The 22,815-nt window shown below is 31.8% G+C and overlaps 2 protein-coding genes across 3 annotated transcripts in view; both read left to right on the forward strand.

Annotated features, from left to right (window-relative positions):
- Nucleotides 1-22,815, forward strand: part of LOC139482471 (AP-2 complex subunit alpha-2-like) — a 171,817-nt gene that overhangs the window by 122,639 nt on the left and 26,363 nt on the right. The gene's annotated exons all lie outside the window — the stretch shown is intronic.
- On the forward strand, nt 4,691-22,680 carry LOC139482456 (uncharacterized). Of its 2 annotated transcripts, none has more exons than XM_071266353.1 (4): nt 4,691-4,799; nt 17,985-18,126; nt 20,310-20,479; nt 21,519-22,680. In XM_071266353.1, the coding sequence occupies exons 1-4, from the start codon at nt 4,745-4,747 to the stop codon at nt 21,737-21,739; spliced, it is 588 nt and encodes a 195-aa protein (XP_071122454.1). In that variant the 5' UTR covers nt 4,691-4,744; the 3' UTR covers nt 21,740-22,680. The 2 variants fall into 2 exon arrangements, with proteins under 2 accessions (XP_071122454.1, XP_071122455.1); XM_071266354.1 differs by lacking the exon at nt 4,691-4,799 and adding an exon at nt 13,503-13,777.

The raw sequence follows: 22,815 nt of genomic DNA on the forward strand, positions 1-22,815 counted from the left end.
TGAATATGAGGAGATAGGTTTTAGAACATATTTAAAGAAAATTTTAAAAAAATGGTGTCACAGAACTTGCTTTCTTGCTACAATTAAGAAATGATTTTATTTTATATGTCCAGTATAAAAAGTGTCCAGTTTAAAAAGAGTTATCTCCCAATAAATGGGGGTTATTTGACAAATAGATTATTAAACACAAATATTTGGTATTTGTGAAAACATTTTCGTAACTGCAATGAATCACTAAGTTTTCTTTCTAGCAGCACGAACCCCATCAAAATCTAGGTTGATGTTAGGTGCTCTGGTAGGGTAAAGAGATTCTGCTCCACATCTAACACATATCGTGTTGCTCATAACAAGGGTGATGTTAGGTGCTCTGGAAGGGTAAAGAGATTCTGCTCCACATCTAGCACATATCAAGTTGCTCATGACAAGGGTGATGTAAGGTGCTATGGAAGGGTAAAGAGATTCTGCTCCACATCTAACACATATCAAGTTGCTCATGAATGTACAAACCTGGTGATAAGTCTAATTAAGTAGGTCAATAAGTATAATTCGGTAGGTCAATAATACTAATTCGGTAAGGAACATTCTGTCTAATTCGTTAAGTCAATAAGTATAATTTGGTAGGTCAATAAGTCTGATTCGATAGGTCACATTCATATGTGGGGAAATTGGACGAGATAGTAGTTACGAAATTGGATCATATCCGTATTTATCTGTGAAGGCCACCAATGTGTCTTCAATACAGCGATTACCCCCCCCCCCCCCCCCCCTTCACCACTTGGAACTATTGGATTGATAGTTCACTTGTTAGCAGTTATCTTCTATCAAGTCAATCATGATAGGAAATACAAGCCTTGTAATATCGTGTCAAGTCGGAGACAGATCTGTTTGTTTGAGATTTTTTTACTAGGAAAATATTTTATTGCATATAGATACCAGGATTGCAAATTTGATATGCAAGAAGCGCGCTACGTCTTCAAAACACTCATCATTGACACTCGAATAATAAAAAGTTATTTAAAAAAACCATTTGAATTTAGGTAAAAAAAGAATACAAATGGTCTGTCAATCTATTTATTTGGCGGTCTTTTGTATGGATGCAAGATGAAATTCTATTTCACGGAGGTCTCAGATGTCCTTCAACTGTATTATAAATGACAGAGCAATTTTTTTTGGTGTCAATCGTCTTTTTTATTAACCTGTTATTCTTTTTCACTTCAGGACAATTGGAAACTTTGTTGGTATCATCTTGGAGTCATAATCTTCATAGTGATTATTATATCTGTAGCTGTGGTGATATGTACAGGCTGTTTGAAATTAGATGGTCATCGCGGACGAATGGTGTACCCAACAGATGGCGTAGCTGTTATTCAACACTGTACGTTGGTTAAGTGTGTGTTATATTACAAAAACTCGTCAAATACACATATGTAATTTTCCTATGAGGTAAACACATAAACAAATGTGTGTAATATTACAAAAAACGCGTCAAATATACATAAATTATGTAATTGCCTATTAAGGTAAACAAATGTGTGTAATTTTACAAAAACTCGTCAAATACACATATGTAATTTAGTTATTAGGTAAACCATGCGGTACATGTGGAAACATAGAAACTCATTGCTTTAAACAGATATGAAGTATTCATTTGAGCATAACAAAACAAAAGCAAAAATATAAATTTGAGAAAAATGTTTAAACTTGTTTAATATGTTTCGTAATGATGTTTACAACTGAATGCAATATAGTATTTGAATTAAATAGAGCTTTATGAAATTCACCTGTTGAAGGATAGGACACATTAAACTAGATTATGAGTAAATGTTAGCAACTATAAGTCACCGTATGATCTTCAACAATAAGCAAAATAAACCATCAATCGAAAAATAAACTGACAACGCCATGGCTAAAAATGAAAAAAGACAAACAGACAAACCGAACACATGACACAACATAGAAAACTAAAGAATAAGCAATACGAACCCCAAAAACAAGGGGCGATCTCAGGTGCTCCGGAAGGGTAAACGACGTGTGAACAAAACAAACAGATATAATAAGCAAAAATGTCAAAATAGGGGTACGACAGTCAATCTTGTGTTAAAATCTTAATCCATATAAAGCAAGCAAATATGTCAACAAAGTTAATCAAAAAGCACAGCACACCAGAAAATACGATTGACACGAATACCAAAAAAGCATACCTTAGCACAATGACGGGGTGTGTAAGTATCAAGCCACGTCGAAATGAATATTACCAAGAAAAAACTAAACAGTAATAGTAATTATTTATAAAAGACATATAAAATAGTACCATACCAGACGTAACTAAGATGACAAAAGAGGGTGAAAGACACCAGAGGGACTATCAAACTCATAAATCGAAAATAAACCAACAACGCCAATGATCTCAGCTGCTCCGGAAGGGTAAGCAGTTCCTGCTCCACATGTATAGATTCTAGGTACTAATGATAAACAACGTCAGTACCTAGAATTTGTACTATATAATTCTAATATATCCACGAGTTTCAGGTTTGTAGTGGGTAGAAACAGTAACGTGTTGACACACGACAACGAACTTCATTACTAACATTGAGAATGTCAACAACCCACCCAAAGATCAGAGAACAACCGAAGTCATCGAATGGGGTTTCAACGTAGCGAGGATATCCCGCACCTTGGGGTGGTCTTCCGCTGGACCCTAAATAAAACTGTGTACTAGTTCAGGGAAAATGGACGTCACACTAAACACAAAAATACACATAAATGAACTAAAATTAAAAAACATACAACATGAACTAAGGCCAGAAGCTCCTGAATCGGGACAGACGCAGATTGCGGCGGGGTTAAACGTGTTATGTGGGATTTCAACATAAATGTGATACTACGTCCTAATTCCAACTCTATAATGATCCCTCAGTGTTTGTATGTTTCCTGATTTGTCACTTTACAAACTATCAACGGGTTTTTGAACTTCTGCAAACAACTGTCGCCTTTATCTATATGAATTATGATCATTCGTACCAATACAAAACTTTCTCATTTCCTTTTTATTTCGCAACATATGAGAGAATGAAATGTGTGTAAATTCGTATCATATGGATTTTTACAGTATTTAATTCAGTGATGGCTGTAGTAACTGCTCTAGTTTTATATAGAGCCCGTAAATATAAAAAAGGCAAACTTATCAATGTAGGTATTGCATTCAATACTGGAATAAGATCTTTTAATATTGTCTGTATCGGTACTAATTACAACTAATAAAATTGAGAATGGAAATGGAGAATGTGTCAAAGAGACAACAACCTGCCCAAAAGAGTACACAACTACTGAAGGCCATCAATGGGTCTTCAACACAGCGTGAAAATCCCACACCCGGAAGTGGGCTTCAGCGGGTCCCTAAACACAAAATTGGTAGTAGTTAAGTTAAATATGTATTTTATTTCGATAGAAAATATACTGTTATGGAGACTTATAAAACAGGTTTTTTCGATAGTAATATTTTAAAACACGCTTTTCTATGAATATCTTGTAAGTCTTTATGAAGGATTCGACTTCGAATGAATTTCAAAGATTGTGTGTACAGATTTGTTAGTTTCTCTGGATGAACTTTAAAAAGAAATATGCAAGTTCAAAAATCGTATGTTCAGTGGTTGTCGTTTGTTTCTGTGGTTCATAAGTGTTTCTCGTTTCTCGTTTTTATATAGAATAGACCGTTGGTTTTCACGTTTGAATGGTTTTACAAAAGTAATTGTTGGGCCCTTTATAACTTGCTTTTCGATGTGAGCCTAGACTCCGTGTTGAAGACCGTACCCTGACCTATAATGGTTTACTTTTATAAATTGTAACTTGGATGGAGAGTTGTCTCATTGGCACTCATACCACATCTTCCTATAGAAAGTACATATTCAATTAACCGACCTTACTATGGTTCTACGATATTCTAGAGCTTTCAGTTCCAATCATGATTTCCTCGGACGCTATTGAACCATGAGTGTGGAGTGATAAGGATGAAGTTATCCTTGATGACGTCATCACGTCATCACGATAGGTTGACCGTTATAGAATATCTTTTTTCACATACGTCGACGGATACGTTTGATAGTAATAGTAACCTCAATTCTGTTCGTATTTTCATCCGTTTAATAATTCTTTAGTTCTAAGCAGTGTTTTGTGTACAGTTGTTTGTATTTTCGTTTTTGAAATGGCATTTGTCAGTTTGTTTATGATCTATTTGTTTGATTAACTTGATAGTGCTTATATATAGACGTTAATATCAAAACAAAATATATTCAATAGTTTTAAGTTTAATTAATTTTTGGATTTTTTAGTGTTTACAAAATTCTACACCCAAATCTAACCTTGTTATCCGACACTATGATATAACACTAGATTGCAAGAGAAGTCAACCATTTGCTGGTGATAAGAACTAAAATTCATATTTTGCAATATACATGTTAAAGATCTTGGTAAACTACCTTCATATGTAATGTATCGATTTTGATGATTTATTTTATTAATCACGTGTGCTATTATTTACCTCAGATAAGGTAGACATGTTTCACTTCCTTAATTCGTACAATTAAAATTTAAAAAAATATATTTTGAATATAAGTACCTTACATAATACTATTGCACAGTACAGACTTGTTTACTTTTGTATGACTTTAGCTTTTACAAAAACTATATCGTATAAAATTTAGTTATTATAAGTAAATCCTTGCATCAGGGGTTCTGGAATATTAGAATGGAATTTATAACAAGAATTTTGTGGTGGATTGTACTTTACTCTTTGAAAATTGGTAAGTTTTTTTCCTAACTCCAATCCTATAATATATGTTCAGAAATGACTCATTCGTACCAATGCAAATCTTTTCAGACATCACTACAGTAAAGTTTGACTAAAGTTATGCTATATACATGATGTAACAGAATTGAATTAACTTAATTAAATTTAATCAGACATATGATATAACGGAAATTTGAAAAAGGAATAGTTCCTGAAACCTCATGGGTATACATAACTTAATTGATATATTACTATTATGTAAATTTTCAATGCGATAAATGTACATGCTACATAATTATTGTAGGACAAAGGTTTTATCTTCGACATTCAAAGTTGACAATGAAAGTTTGTTTTGCCCTGCTTTCGAAAACGTATTCTGCATGCACTTGAAAAGAAACCTTTAATTAAGTAGAAATGTTATTTTAGAATGTATACATTGTCGCCTCTTTTTGTTGTTGTAAATTTAAGGTACTCAAGACTCTACTTTGACCTATAATGGTTTACTTTTACAAATTGTGATTTGGATGGAGAGTTGTCACATTGGAACTCATACCACATGAAAATTGAGCGGTTTCATTTTAAAAACATCGAAAAAAGTTAAATCATATGGCCCAAGAACACAGCTATTTCTTAGTGCATTTCTTTTAATCAATAAATTCAAATTAAAAAAAATCGCACCTGCTCTTTCTTAAAAAGATTTTTACAGTGTAGTGTACTATTAGTGGGACAAATGATATCAAAATTATAGAAACTTCTACCAGCTCTAACTAAAAATATGGACAATTCTGTGTTAAAGGAGTGTAAAATTGAGTTGGAAAGCTTCAGACGTAGTAAAATTTGACCTTTATTTAACTGGACCAAATCACTACTTAACATAATTCAGCACCCATTTTTTTTTTAACATGTAATTTCATTCCCTACTTAAAATTTCTTGCATTAAATATCAAGAAATAAGTTAGGAAAAGGTATCAAATAAAAAATACAAGTTATATACTGTTCACACTAGGTACTATATTCGTTGACGACGAAAACCAAAGGACGATAACTGTGTCCTTGGACCATATGTTCAAAAATATTCTCACTTCACCTATTGGGTTTTGCAAGAAGGTTAGCCACTTCTAATTATTCACATGTGCTATGATATGAAGGTTTGCAACTGTTCGCTAGAACTGTGATCTAAAAGTTATCAAGTTCTAGGTGTTCACTAGTACGGTGATCTGAAAGTTGGCCACTTCTAACTGTTCACTTGTACTATGATATGAAGTTAAGCAACGTCTAGCTGTTCACTAGTGCTATGTAATGAATGTTAGGTACTTTAAAAGAGGGTAGAAATATACTAAAGGAATAGTCAAACTCACAGATCGAAGTTAGACTTACAATGTCATGGCTATAAAAGAAAAAAAAGACAAACAGACAAACAATATCACACTAGAAACAACATAGAAAACTAAAGACCAAGCAACATGAACCGCACCGAAAAATTGTGATGGTCTCAGGTGCTCCGGAAGGGTAAGCAGATCCTGCTCATTATGTGGAACCCGTCGTGTTACTCATGTAACTACAAACCAGGTAAATCTTATAACTCGGTAGGTCACATTCGTGAAAATGGAACGGGATTGTTGTTATGACAAAAGAAACATCCGATATCATATGTGAAACAGTTCACTTGTACTATGATATGGAGAGTAACAACTTCTAGCTGTTCACTAATGCTGTGATGTGAAGTTTAGGTACTTCGGGAAATTCACTTGTGCTATAAGGGTTTGCAATGTCCAGCTGTCTACTAGTGGCAATTGCGACCATATATATTTTAAGTAGGTTATAATAGACAAAATAAATCTAAGTTTTTTTTGGATTACGAAATTTTTGAATATCTTGATTTATGTTTTCTATAAAATAAAACCAAAGATGACTCAAACACAACATAATGGTAGCAATTATAAGATACATAAAATTAACATTAAAAATGAATTTAAAAACTCGGTGATGGCCACAAAATATTCAAATCGTCAGCCAAAAATTACACTCTTGTTTACTTATGTTTTATAAATAATTTTTTGAAAACTCTCTGATAAGTTTTACATTGACGATTAAACCATTGCTTATTAAAAGTCGTTGTGAAGGCATTGAAATGAAAACAATTACACATAGAAAGTCCAGCAGTCACAATGTACATTTCATTACTTGGTAAATTAAGGAATATAATAACTGTAAACTTAAAATACGAATATGGTACACCAGTACTATCGATTGAAACAAATCTATTGCGCAGTTAAACATATATCATGTAGACGCATAATAATTGGATCATTTAAAATGTTTGATATGGTACAAAGAAGATAGCGTTCTCAAATTAATAAATGGTATGCATACGGTTATTACTATGCTCGAAACAAAACACTATTGTTAGATACCAACTACATATATAACTACTCGTTTTCCTATGTTAAGAAAGTACACTACTGTAGGATACCAACTACACGTATTATTACTAGACTTTCTATTGTTTTAATTACCTTGTAGTTAAATAACAACATTAATTTATTTATTGATGTGAAAGGGATATTTTGGAGAGTTACTGTTCCAGTTAAAATAAAAGAAATTTAGAATATAGAAAATTGCACATATTTTGTTCCCATTTTGTTAAAGTTAAAAAGAGATCTTCCGACATATCTAAACTAAAATATTTATATGACCTCTTTAAAGTTGTAATTTATAACATGTGACAATATTTTGAATCTTTTTGAATTACAATTTCTGTATTCAAAAAGTTTGAAATGTTCAATATATTTAAACGTACAATTACAAAAATTTCTAACTCCAAGGGAAATTTACAACGAAAAATCCTTTATAAATTGGCAAAATCAAAACTTTGAACATATAAAAAGTAAGCTTAAACACATCAAACGAATTGAAAACAAATGTCATATTCCTGACTTGGTTAGACATTTTCTGGTATGTAGGAAATAATGGGTTAGACCTGGTTTTATAGGTAGGCAAACCTCTCACTTGTATGACAGATTAATAGAATTCATCGTGAAATGTCGAATAATCGCTCCTGGTTACTGGTGGGGTACATAAAGCTAGGTCTTAAGTTTTCTTTTTGTATTTTGTCCAGGTTTGTTTGTTTTTTCGTCTTTTTTTTAAATTTTTAACCATGATAATTCAGTTTTTTCATTGGGCGTGCTGCAGTCGAGTGCTATATATCTGAAAATAGGAAATGAAGGGTTCTATATTAAATTGCAGAATATTAGAAAAAAAGCTAGTGTAAAATAAGGGTACTTCAAATGACTTTTTATTTTTTGTTGTTTTACTTATCAGATACCTACAATAATACATTTTCGCTTGTAATATTTGAAATTATAACTTTTTAACGTGATGATGTGCAGAGTTCGAATCAATCGGTTCGATGATATGTTATCATCTATTATTTTAACATTATGGCAATGTTGTTTCGTTGTTTGACCAAACAAGCCATGATATGGTGAAAATGACTTTTTCGATTTAAATGTTAAATTTGAATAAAATAGTTTAGACATTTGTAGCTAATATACAATTACGAGCACATATTAGTAAAAGATTTAAAAGATAACATTTTATTAATTTTGCTATTTATGTGCTGGCATTTAAACATGAAATAGAGTGCAGTTCATTGACAAAAAGTACATAAGATAATATTTGTTTACACTACAGTTGTGTTAATTGATTTTTCCAAATTTATTGTATTATCTAGAATTTTTGATATCATGGATTTTAAAGGGAAAATGTATTTGTGGATTTTATTTTTGATTTTTAAATTTAGTAGGAATATTTTCCTACTTAATTCGAATAGTATTTTCAAAACATATTCCTGACTTCGTAGAAGCATTTTCCGAAGAAAAATGGTGGGTCAAGCTATCTAAATCGCCCACGTGTAACGCAAGTTATCTATAGTTTAACCTTCAAATATGTAAAACTTGAGAAGGTTATTCAAAAGTATGCTCTAATATAGACGGGATTATCTATAACTGACCTAGAAAACATGGGCGCATCCATTAACCTCTCACGTAACCGATCCGCCATTACAACCGTGAAAAATAACGCACGTGTATTGATCAAAACATTATCGATTTTCTGTTTACATTTGTATTTCCTTAATTTTCTTATTTATTTTACTATGAATACTGCCTAAAGTTATAAAAAGGTGGAGGTATTTCTTGTGCAGTTAAAAATTGTACAAATAATCGTGTGAGTGCCAATGAGACAACTCTCCATTCAACATTTTGTAAAAGTAAACCATTACTAGAACACACCCGCGAAATCGCGGGCATTCAGATCGTAGTTTAATGTATGTAAAGTGTTGTTGGAAGAAATTTGTAAAATATTGAATGACTGGAGAATTTCAGCAAAAGTATAAGTCATAGGTTATTGGTGAGAGGAAAACACTTTTTTTTTATCCCTCCTCCTTTATTTCCAACATTCCCATTTTTTGGTTTTCTATCAATTTCAATATTTAGTATGTTATGAACATTCAAGTAAGGAGCCTAGTTGTTGTTTGTTTATGTGTTACATATTTGTTTTTCGTTCATTGTTTTGTACATATATAAGGCCGCTAGTTTTCTGGTTTGAATTTGTTTTACATTGTCAGTTCGGGGTCTTTTAAAGCTGAGTATGCGGTATGGGCTTTGCTCGTTGTTGAAGGTCGTACGGTAACCTATAATTGTTAATATCTGTGTCATATTGGTCTCATGTGGAGAGTTGTCTCAACATGGCAATCGTACCACATCTTCTTTTTTTGTAATCAATGAATTTTGTAAAAGATTTAATGGCTGGAGAAGTTCACATGAATATTTTTAGCGCTTATCTGTATATTATAAACATTCATTACTATATACTTTCAATTCTAAGTTTACTAATCGATCCATAGTGGTCATTGATAAACTGAATATGCGGTATGGGCTTTGCTCGTTGTTGAAGGTCGTACGATAACCTATAATTGTTAATATCTGTGTCATATTGGTCTCTTGTGGAGAGTTGTCTCAATATGGCAATCATACCACATCTACTTTTTTTTGTAATCAATGAATTTTGTAAATGATTTAATGACTTGAAGAATTTCAGAAAAGGTATCAAAAGTCTCTATTTAATAAACTCTGTGACTGCCGTGGATAGTAAACTTGAAAATGATATCAGATAGAATTCTGAAAATACACTTTATTCTTTGTATATGTACGTTCAAAGTATACAGAAAACGCAAACCGGAAGTCTAATCTGACTTAAAATTTCGTCAAAAGACGGGACAATATCCGGATGCCTTTTTTCTCGTTTTTCTCCAAAAAAAACTCAATCTGAATAATCTTATGAATGGATGACAAATGGCACTATGCACTGTACCTATAGGACACAGAGGCGTGTTGGTCAATCAATTGTGGAAAGAAGAGAAGCGACACCAAAAATGAAGTCTTCTCGTTTAATAGTATAGATAGGTCAATGTACGGCCTTTAACGCGGAGCCTTGGCTCACACCGAACAACAAGCTATAAAGGGCCCCAAAATTACTAGTGTAAAACCATATATCCACTTTGTATACAGTATTTTCTGTTGAAACTTGATTTGAACTTTCTTCAGTCGATTATTATGTGCATGAATTATGAAATTTTACACATTAGAAAAGATTTTTCAAAGGTCTTTGTGATCAAATAGGTTACTAGAACCTACGGAAGCATAGCCATAATGCAACAACAAGAAATTCCGACAGTTCACTGAGAAGGATGATGGTCCAATATACATCCCTAATGTAATACTTTAATACTGTACTATATACATCATGAATTTATAGAGGGGTATAATACCAATAGGTCTTCGACACATCGAGATAATCCCGCACCCGGAGGCGGGCTTCCGCTCTCCCGTAAACAAAGATATGTACTAGTTAAGTGAAATGGACGTCAAACTAAACTCCTAAGCATATAAATGAACTAACTTTAAAAAAATCATACAAGACTATAAACAAAGGCCTGAGGGTCCTGACCGCAAAAATGCGGCGGGGATAAACATGTTTAATGAGATCTCAATCCTCCCCTATACATCTAGCCAATAAAGATTAAACAAACACACAGCAATATGCAAAGTAAAACTCGGTTTAAATGAAGTCCAGTTTTTTTCTGCAAAAGAAATCAGAATCGAACACTTAATAACTATATGATAACATGGGTCGTAAAATTTCAAAACTTTTTCGGCCAAATTAAATAGCAAATTTTCATATGTCCAGACGCCATACGCAAACGTCACTCAATTTTTAGCAGTATACGTGAGTCGAACCACATGCAAAAAAGTCGTTTCTGTGAAAAAGCTTATCATCAAACGGTAAATGTCTATAGGTATATTTTTTCAGATTATGTAAGTAGCCGCGCGCCGAAGAAAAAGCATGCTGTCGAATTATAGGACCGTCGGATTGGAATATTGTTGAATTTTAGGTCCGACCACAGACATTTATTTGAGTTCAATAAAATTGCACCTGTTTTTTTCGGATTTATGACATTTGACCCGGCAAGACATTTTATTTTTATTTATGAATGTGTTATAATAATCAATATATTTTAATCGATTTGTAACCTGGGTATTAACATTCATATATATTTTGTCCGGGTTAAAACGTATCAAATACCGTGAGTTATATTTTAGGACACCGGACACCTGTGGGATCCCAACCCTCCCCCTAACCTGGGACAGTGGTATAACAATACAACATAAGAACGAACTATAAAAATCAGTTGAAAAAGGCTCAACTCATCAGATGGACAAAAATACAAGTGAACGTGGCCCGGTACTCATACATACCGACACAAAAAGACACAATGAACAGATCTGAGAGTATTCGCAGTTATCTGACAGCTAGTTCAAAGCCACTAACAACTAATAAAAAAATCATGCATCCAAGACTAAACTATCAATCCGTACACATCCAATGGATTTAGTTTAAAGACGTCCTTAACAGCCAGAGAAAAACATGACCTTGTGCAATGCCAAGTAACAGGTATCGACAGATTGTAGATCCATGAATATGTATATGCATATAACATACTAGTAATATTTAGTTAGCTTTTAATTCACTGATAACAAAATCAATATTTTAACCAATAAAAACAATATTCAATGATCTTATTACAGTGTTGAATAGGTAACCTTTTAGAATAAGTTTATTTAAAGGAGCGACAAGTTTACATGGATCATTTCTAAATTTCCGGGCACGGTTAACAACATTTCCGTAAAATGAGGAAGTTCAGCATCAAAAGAAACATTATTAAACTGATTTCTCTTTGAACTTAGAATTTCATTTGCTATATTCAACAAATGTGTTTAAGTAAAATAAAGATTCAACAAATCATTTTGATAAATGTGACATGATCCACAATTCAACATCTTCTGGGCATTTGAAGATGATAGTTCAAGCAAATAATCACAAAGTATCACATACATGAAACACATCATACACATTAAATTATCACATCACACAGATCACACACATCAATAACTATTCTTCAGTAATTATATAACGTTTAAATACAACAAATGTTCAATGCAGTATGCTTGTTAATTGCTTAGCACTTTCTATAGTATTAAAAAGGTAAATAAAGATTAAGATAAAACAACACATAAACAAACAAATCAATAACAAAATCAGTCTAAACAAACTGTGAACGAATCTTACATTGAGAATTATGCAAAGTGAGAAGTTATAAAATGAATCGTCGAAGTTTTAAACATATTCAAAATGTCAACTAGCTTAATTATTTTAATATCGGTTCAAATATTTGTTTGAATGAATAATGAATTCTGAGAAATGATTGAATATTTAATAGCATGTTAGTCGTAGTCAAGGCATTGAAATGAAAACAAACATAAACCAGGATGTTCGACAGTGAGAAGGTCAAATTAAATGTTTTATTTTTCAATGAATAACATTCATAATCATTTACTTCTCGAATGCGTTGAGGCGATGATAAACGTTTTCATGTATCCGTATACAAATAATTAAATGTTTACCGAAGTCTTGATTTTTTTCGAAACACAAGTGCTTAGGATTTTCAACCTCATGAATAAGCTATGTGAGATGTGTTTTGGTCTGAGATTTTCTTCAAATTCGTACTATAATAATCAATTTATAAATATTGATTCGAACGTCACTGATGAGTCTTTTGTAGGAAGAACGCGAGCCTTTCTTACACGACGGGTGCCACATGTGTAGTAGATCTGCTTATCCCTCTGGAGCACCTAAGATAACCCCCAGTTTTAAGTGGCGTTGGTGTTGCTTAGTCTTTAGTTTTATATGTTGTTTCTTGTGTAATATTATTTGTCTGTTTGTCTTTTTTCTTTTTTAGCGATGGTGTTGTCAGTTTATTTTCGATCTATGAGTTTGAATGTCCCTCTGATATATTCGCCCCTCTTGTCATAATTGTGTACTGGCATTTATGATGAGTTTATATAATAGCTATCAGAATATACCACAATTGACAAAATGTCGACTCACAAGTTATGATCTATCCATTTAATATTTTCCTTCCTGTGATAAGAATAACAGGAATAAAGTCTTCGTTTATAGCATTATATAATTATGTGAATTGTTTGAATTGAACAAATCCTTTTATACGGGGTAAAAATGATGATAAAAAAGCAGTAGACATTTGAAGCTGATATATTGTCGATAGTATATATTAGTTAATGATTTAAAAGATTGCATCTTATCAATTTTGACATGTATGTGCTGTCATTTAAATATGTTATAAAGTGCAGTTTATTGTTTCAAAAGGTTTCTTTATAAGTTTATTGTTTCAAAAGTACATAAGATAAAGTTTTAATATTTATGCCTCATTATTTGTGTACACTATAGTGTTGATTGTTGTGTCGGAAAGACAAGATTTTTCCAAATCTATTGTTATATCTAGTATTCTTAATATCATGGATTTCAAAGTGAAAATGTATTTGTGGATCTTATTATTGATTTTTAAATTTGGTAAGAATTTTTGTTCAACTTTTTCGCATAGTATTTTCAAAGCGTAACCTGAGGCAATTATCTGAATTTATAGATTTGCAATGTCACCAACTTTTACACATCATTCATATTTTCCTACTTTGTACAATTCTTCCCCAGAATACCAGTTGAAGTAATTAGATAGAAGATTGAATAAAAAATAACGAAGTAAATAAAAAAAGTAAGATTATTGAATCTTTTTTAGTCTTTTGTGACCTAACAATGTCAATCCTGGTATCTATGATGAGTTTAGTTCAGTTCAGTGAACTTCTTTTATGAACAAATTAAAGAATGTAATATATTAACTTTGGTGTAGATAAGACTTTTTAATGTAATCGTGTAAAACTAAGAAACCAAGATTGGCGTATATGATCTTACATGGATATTTAACAATCAATTTAAGTAATACAAATAAAGCAACAAAACATTCGCAAACATAATTCTCACTTCTTGTAGAGTAATATTTTTTTTTCCAATTTTTATGAGAGGGAAAATTAAAGAAAAAATGTCATAATTTCCATCTGAAACATATAGATTCGTTTGAAAATCAGAACAATCAAACAATGGCATTTTTTTTCAACTACGAAAGGACTAACAACAATCCATAGAACAATGTAGAACAGTAAAAACAAAACAACACGAGCCAACAAAAAACCTAATCGCTATCAGGTGATCGTGAAGGGGAAAGAGTTTTTCAGCTCTATGTGTGACATCCGTTTTGTTACTCTTAAAGCATTGTTAATGCATATCTTTTGATAATAATCATCTTTTTATATAAAATTGAAAAATAAACTCATCATAGATACCAGGATCAAATTTTGCATTTACGCCAGATGCGCGTTTTGTTAAAAACGCCAAACAAGAGCATTGAGAACCAAAATTCCTAAAGTTTTGCTAAATACAGCTAAGGCTATTACTGAGGTAGAAAAGCCTTAGTATTTAAACAAAAAAAGGTTTTGTAAACAGTTAATTTTATAAATATATCCATCTCAATGATAATTCATGTCAACACAAAAGTGCTGACTATTGGGCTGGTGAAACCCTCGTGGAATTAAAACTCCACCATCAGTGGCATCGACCTAGTAGATGTAAATAAACTAATCATAGATACATTTTGCATTTACGTCGGACGCGTAAATATCTCTTACTTCTCAAACTGACTGATATAAACCACGGAAACATTTTAATTCTCAAATCTTAATTTATTATCGATTTAGAAATAAGACACAACTTATACATAAAGCTATGAGAATTAAGGGGTCATCCATAATTATAAACCATTTTGCATAGTGTAAAATAATTACACTTTATAAGAACACTCCCCTTTCCAACCCTCCCTCAAAAAGACGAAATTTCTTCGTGTGTGACATTTACATTTTACAACGTAAGTGCATCTGAGCCGAAAAAATAGTACCATGAATGCTATAACAAACAAAACTTCAAATAAACCCAACTACGATGTTATATTTAAACACAGAGGTAACAGAATAATTGTTATGTGCTGTAAAGAATATTACGTAAATCACGGGCTGTTCAAGGTTATACAATATTTGTATTAGATATTAAATGAATAATAACAGTTATTTAAATCTAAAAGATATGTTGATAATTGATATACACTATTGAGTAAAACATGAATAAGTATGAATTGCCTTTTTTATCTGGTTTCGTGTGTGCATGTACTGACATTTAAATTGACCCATAGTTTTTATTCATTTGAATCAATAGTTTTCATATCCTTTTGGGCCAGATAGACAAAATCTGACTGAATATATTTGAATATTCAAGTTCAATCTAGATAGCCTTGATTTAATATCAAAACCATCCTCTTTTTTCATAATTGTAAGATATTTGTTAGAGAAGGTTTCAATTGCTCTTCAACATCATATTTGAGTTGGTCATCAGACTGTTTTTGGTTGAGCAGAACAAACAACTTTTATACGCAAGGTATCAAAGATTATTTTATAAATGCCTGTACTAAGTCAGGAATATGACAGTTGTTATATTTAACATGGCCATTAAAGCGGGAGGTTTGGCATGCCACAAAACAAGGTTTAACCCACCATTTTTTTCTTTCAAAAATGTCCTATGCCAAGTCAGGAATATGGTCATTGTTATAATATGAGGCAGGCATTACCTGTAAATGGGGACGAAGTCTGTATAATGTTATTGTGTTGTAGTCCGTATTCTTTTTGGTATTCATATTTATTTTTTAAGATTGTTCGTCAGCAGAACCGGAATAGATTTTAAAAAGTCGATCTGCGCCGATGCTGCACTACCGGTAACTACTTCTGCGCCGGTCCGGGATTTCAAAACATGACATAAAAAAAAGTTAACGATTTTGAGTTCATTAGTACAATGAAAAATTCGGGAAATTTTCCCGATTTTTTTATTTTTTTTATTTTTCTACCGTAATTGGGGACTCCGTCCCCATATTAGTTCGTTTCTGTGTGTGTAAAATTTTGACGTTGAGTTTCTTTTGTGTCGTTTGTTTCCTCTTATATTTGAGTGATAATTCACATTATTATAAGACGTGTCACGGTACTTTTCTATCCCAAATTCATGCATTTAGTTTTGATGTTATATTTGTTATTCTCATCGGATTTTGTCTAATGCTTAGTTCGTTTCTGTGTGTGTGTGTGTGTGTGTGTGTGTGTGTTACTTTTTAATGTGTGTCGTCATTCTCCTTTCATATTTAATGCGTTTCCCTCGGTTTTGGTTCGTGACCCGGATTTTTTTTTTTTTTTCTATCGATTTTATGTGTTTTGAACATCGGTTTACTACTGTTGCCTTTAGTCATCCATTCGTTTGATGTGTTTGACCTTTGATTTTGCTATTTGATTACGAACTTTCTGTTTTGAATTTTCCTCGGAGTTCAGTATTTTTGTTATTTTACGTTTTTATATAGACTCAATTGCGCAGCGGGGGACAATTCATTTAATGCCCCTCTCGTGCAGATAATTATCAATAAAAATAAAGACAATGCTCAAGTTATACGTTTTGACCTCAAAAGAAGGATTCCTTTCCCCTCTTATGGTTGATATGTTTCCCTAGGTTTTAGTTTGTAAATTAGATCTGTTTTTCCCTCAATCGGTTTATGACTTTCAAACAAAGGTATATTACTGTTGCCTTTATTCACATGTTATTCCAAGCAACACCGCGCAAGTAGGTCACAGTATTTCATATCTGTTTCATATACTTCAGTTCTTGAATTTCATATTTCGGATTAAAGTATACTTCTCTGTATTGCAAATTCCCTAAACCTTTAACAACATAATTTATGATACGATGTAAGCATTATTATTGGTGTGGAGGAAAATGATTTACTTTGTATCTATATTACTTTAACTAAAAATATACTTCGATCAGTCCTTTCAAATATTTTTGATACATAAATGATAAGAAATTAGAGGTAACTAAAATCGGGCCTAAAAATAACGTTACTACTCCTCCGAAATAATTCATATAGACGCAGACCCACAACAACAAACCAGACATGGTCAAGATCTCTTGTGGCAAGCAGGGTTAACATATACCTGCAACTCCATAATGATGGCTTCGCTCAAAAATCAAAAACATAATTTCTAAACGGTTTTATGGAGTGTTATTTCATAACATTTAATTGCAATTAGCAGCATTTTGATATTGGCAACAGAGTAAAATCAGAACATCGAATTAGATAGCGTTTCTAATGAATTAAGGAGTCTATCACACCTGAAATGCTTGATATGGAACGATTGAACCTCACCGAGTTTGGATATATCACGCTTCTGAAACTATAATAGTGATTTAATTATATCAAAAAACAAGTAGGATAAGAATTACCTAATGTTATTATTATATGAAATATATTGCATTTTCATTTAAGGAGTTGATACCGAATCAAAACTTTTAGAAGTATGTTTTTATTTGTAACCCTGTAAATAGTTGTCAAAGGTACCAGGATTATAATTAAGTACGCCAGACGCGCGTTTCGTCTACATAAGACTCATCAGTGACGCTCATATCAAAATATTAAAAAGGCCAAACAAGTACAAAATTAAAGAGCATTGAGGTTCTAAAATTCCTAAAAGTTGTGCCAAATACGGCTAAGGTAATATATGCCTGGGATAAGAAAATCCTTAGTTTTAAAAAAAAAATTCTTATGCAAGTCAACCACATAAGATTTTTTACGATTTTTTTATTGCAGGTTTTGTTTTGTCAGATTATTGTTATAAGTATAGATTTGGGGGTGTCTATGTCTCCTACTGCTCCGGATATTGCTATGGATCATACGGCTATCAATACTGTGATTACTATTACTATTATGACACTTCTCATATAGGGACACTGTAAGTAATATAAAATTAATGTTAAACATAGCTCATCAAATATATTAGACTAATTACACATATTGATCTTCTAGTTCTACATATCTCAGTTTATATGTTACGCTCGTGCATGTTCACAATATACAGATTTCGTTAACAGGAATGAGCTCTTTACACAAAAACATGCTCATACAGACTTATGAGGAGGACCGACTCAAATATATGAAAATAAGAAGATGAGGTATGATTGCCAATGAGATTACAATCCACCAAAGTTCGGATAAAGTGGAAATATTATATACATTTATTTACTAGGAGAAACATCAAATAAATGCATCAGAAAAAATACCATAAATATATTTAGGCTTTTCAGTATTGTCAAAATCAAATAAATTGAAGACATCGAGCACCATAGGAGTCATTGCCTAAGTTCTTTGACGCATATTCATGAGACAACTATCAATTAAAAGTGAAAGGACAAAATGTAAAATAAACCATTAAATATCGGAACAAGAGGTCCAACATTAAAGAAAAATTTAACCAACGATATTAATTGTAATATTGAGTGAAAATTATCCTATCATTAAAATCAAAACAATGCGTACTAGGTGTTTTTTTTCTGAAATCGTAGGAAAATTACACCCAAAAAGGCATTTGAATCATTTTTTAAATGTTTGTACAGTATGAAGCTCTATGCTTATTGGCACGGCCTCTTAATATTTAAATAAATCTTTATTCTCTCTTTATGTTTTTTTTCATATCTTTTATTGGGTGAGATTAAGTGAGGTTTTATATTTATTTATTATGTATTTATGAGTATATCTTATATCAATATATTTATACTGAAACTAAGTGTGTTTATATCCTAAATATAGTAACATAGCTATATTTTGTTACTATATTTGTGACGTCGTTTTTCCATTTTGGTGTCCTTTTTTACAACTTCAAATGTGACGTCACCTTGCGTTGAGGCCTTGACTAATTCGGGTGGGTCTATTTTTTGTGTTGGCTTTTGTGTGTTATGTAATGTATCCGATTGTTTTCTGTAATTAGTTAATACTTCAGTTATATCATGTATATCTTTTATATAGTCATTTTATAAAATTTACTGTTTGCAAAAGTATAAATTATTCTACATAATAGGGATGTTCTGGTACCTAACAGAAAACCCTGGCCGTTTCTGGCACAACTTTTGTGAACTTTTGGTCCTCGACGCTGTTACTTTGTACTTGTTTTGGTTTCAAACTTTTGTATCTGGGCGTCACTAGTAAGTCTTGTGTGGACAAAACGACAAAACGCACTTCTGGAGTATTACATTTTAAACCTGGTGCCTTTTGTTAACTATTATTCGTGTGTTTCTTTGTCAATTGTTTTCTCCTATTTATTTGTATTGTAGTCCTGTAATGTTGTGTTGTCATTTTAATGTTATATTTAACATGGCAATAAAAGAGGGCGGTTTGGCATGCCACAAAACCAGATTCAACCCACCATTATTTTTCTTTTAAAAAATGTCTTGTACCAAGTCAGGAATATGGTCATTGTTAATTTATAGTTCGTTTCTGTGTGTGTTACATTTTAAAGTTGTGTTTCTTTTGTGTCGATTGTTTCCTCTTATATTTGAGTGTGAATTCACATTATTATAAGACGTGTCACGGTACTTTTCTATCCCAAAGTCATGTATTTAGTTTTGATGTCATATTTGTTATTTTCATCGGATTTTGTCTAATGCTTAGTTCGTTTCTGTGTGTGTTACATTTTAATGTTGTGTCGTCATGCTCCTCTTATATTTAATGCGTTTCCCTCGGTTTTGGTTTGTGACCCGGGTTTGTTTTTTTATATCGATTTATGAGTTTTGAACATCGGTACACTACTGTTGCTTTTATTGTATAAAGTCAATTTCATCATGGAACACTTTTTCCGCAATCAGAGGTCTATAAAGGGATGGAAATAAGTTTGACAGTAGTGTTACGATTTAAAAGCTATCAATATATTAATTTAAGTTGCAATACAAAAACAATATTAGTTCAATGTCATAAAAATATAAACATTTTTTGTACTCGGCGAAAAACTGGGAAAGGGCTCAGAATCTCTTCGCCCTTCCACAGTTTCTCGGCCGCATACAAAAAAGTTTATATATTACTGACATTGACCTAATATTGTGTATCTATTTCATCATGTTAAACATAATTTGTGTTATATTTTAGGTCAATTGGAGCGTTTGTTGGCTTGATAATTGGTTGCATAATTTTCTTCATATTTTTCGTATTCGTGACTGTGGCTATATGTAAATCTTGTACAAGATCTGCAGGTCAACATGGACGAATTGTCAATCCAGCAGGTGGCGTTTCAGTTGTTCAAACAGGACAACAACAGGGTATGTTGCAAATTAAATCGCAAATAGTTTTATAATTAATTTGATAGTGTTGAAACTACGAGAAATTGAAATGAATTTACCAAAGTGGCAATAAAAAGCATAAAGGGAAAAAAACTTATCATATCATTAGACAAACAACACATGTTAACCTAAGGACTGCGAGAGCACGATGATATAATGTGATCCGGTATGACAAGCTGTTCAGGCTTTACCTCGTGCACCCGTCATGTCAAGACAAGTAAAAGGTTTTAAAGAAAAATACATTATTCGATCAACAAAATATAGCATTACGGTTTCAGAGCGCACTATAATAGTATAATTTATTTTAAAAAAAATGATAGAATAACAAATGAGTTCAGTAACATTTACAACAATATATACGATTACAAATTCATCAAAGATGAGTAAAATATACATGATATATGGAGTGTAAATCCACCGAAACGAACAACTAAAAGACAGAAAGTGGTAGATAATACCAAAGAAATATTTAAACTTATATCGAGAACAAAGTTATAAAGGCATATACAGAAAAAAACGATCAAAAGGAAAACAACTACAAAACACAGCATAGAAAACTAAAGACGGGGCAACATGAACCACACTGAAAAACCTGGGGTGATCTCAGGTGTTACATACAGTAGACATGTGTCTATACTCTTTGTTAAGCCCAAAATACCTTCGATTAAAATCAGTAGTTTGTGGTTGTTGGGATATACTGATATGCGATTATAAGAATATGAAAAAAATGACACCAAAAAACACTCTTGAAAAATACTTTAATTTGTCATTTTGATTTTAATTCATTTGAGTATGATTTAGATGAATTATTTTCTTGATTATGCTGTTGATCTAAATTACAAAGGCATAGAAGTTTTACTAGATATGTTTATGTCTTCAATCCGTTTTTTTCATTTGTCTTTATGTGTTAATGTTTTCGTCTATGTACAAATTTAACATACGGACATTTCCGGTTTTTTTTAACAAATTAATATTATCAAATACTTTCATCAATAAATGATATTTTTCGCATTTTTAGGTGGACCTGGTGGTTACCATTATGGGCATCCTCAGATGTATTCGAATGGTGGATATCACCCTGGATATCCTCCACCACAACCAATGAATGCTTACGGACCACCACATCCTCAGCCAATGACTGGACCACCTCCACCGCCAGCATATACTGAATCCAGACCAGAGGTTAATCAGCCACCACCAGTATCAACAGCATTTGGTGGAGAACCATCAACAAAGTGATTGGTTTTTTTTTCATATCTGAGTGGTCTCCTTTTATCGGATTCGACGATATCGGAATTTTACTGCTTATTGATCCGCCTATTCAGAAATCTGATGCATTCTGAATATTTTTTTCAAAAGCGAACCTTAAAACGTTGTTATTGGTTATAACGTCATAGACAATGAAAACTAAACCAATGAAATAACGTTGTTTTTATTTTTGTTTACTAACATTGTTATCACCCATATTATTTTAGATTCTGAATAGGCGAGTTCCCAACTATATTTTTACCAAATGTTATTAAATTGCAGTATTGATTTGATTGTGATTGAGTGTGTTTAAAGAAACATTATACTATTTACTTCTATATCGTTTTGAACGATTTCGTGTCCTTATATATAATTTCCATGTCCTTTTCTTTCTTGTCAAAACTTATTAATAGTATATGCATTTGATATTTGTTGACTTTCTTCGCAATTTTTTACATAAAACTTTGTAAAGTGTATAGCATACATTTGTTAGTTATTGTCTCATTTAACTGTTGATGTAAATGTCTTTAGATTTTATGAGTCTTTGTTTACTCCTTGGTTTTGATTGTGATTGTCTTAACACAATCTTAAGAATATTGTAAATTCAGTAATATTTACGTTTTACAAAATTTCAACATTTGACAATATGCAATAGTATCTGCTTTTTTAATGTAGATAACAAGTAATATGTTGACTCTGAGGGAGTACGTGTTGCTTCGTCTTTAGTTGTTTATGTTTTGTTTTGTGAACCATGGCAAACTTTTATCTTTACTTTTTGATTTTCAGTTGAAATAACCCTCTCTTCTCTTTCTTAATTCTTTTGTTTTATTTTAATTTAAAGTTCGATAGGGGCCACCGATTTTCTTATATAATTATGTTTATTTATATATCATATCACTTTTGTACTGATAAATATATATATATAATTTTTATATTATATTGTTGTTTTTTTTGTCATATTGAAAGAACAAAAAATTATGACAGGCAATACAAGTTATACTTATTGACCTCCTTTTATGTTATCCAGTTGATAACACATTTTTTTCGATATGAAACTGTCACACAAA

The sequence above is a fragment of the Mytilus edulis genome, chromosome 7 (genome assembly GCF_963676685.1).
Source record: "Mytilus edulis chromosome 7, xbMytEdul2.2, whole genome shotgun sequence".
Classification (NCBI taxonomy): Eukaryota; Metazoa; Mollusca; class Bivalvia; order Mytilida; family Mytilidae; genus Mytilus; species Mytilus edulis.

Coding starts and splice junctions, on each gene's coding strand:
- LOC139482456 (XM_071266353.1), top strand. CDS start 4,745: ATGGAATTTATAACAAGAATTTTGTGGTGGATTGTACTTTACTCTTTG. Junction 4,800..17,984: donor ACTTTACTCTTTGAAAATTG/GTAAGTTTTTTT, acceptor TTTTTATTGCAG/GTTTTGTTTTGTCAGATTAT. Junction 20,480..21,518: donor TCAAACAGGACAACAACAGG/GTATGTTGCAAA, acceptor TCGCATTTTTAG/GTGGACCTGGTGGTTACCAT.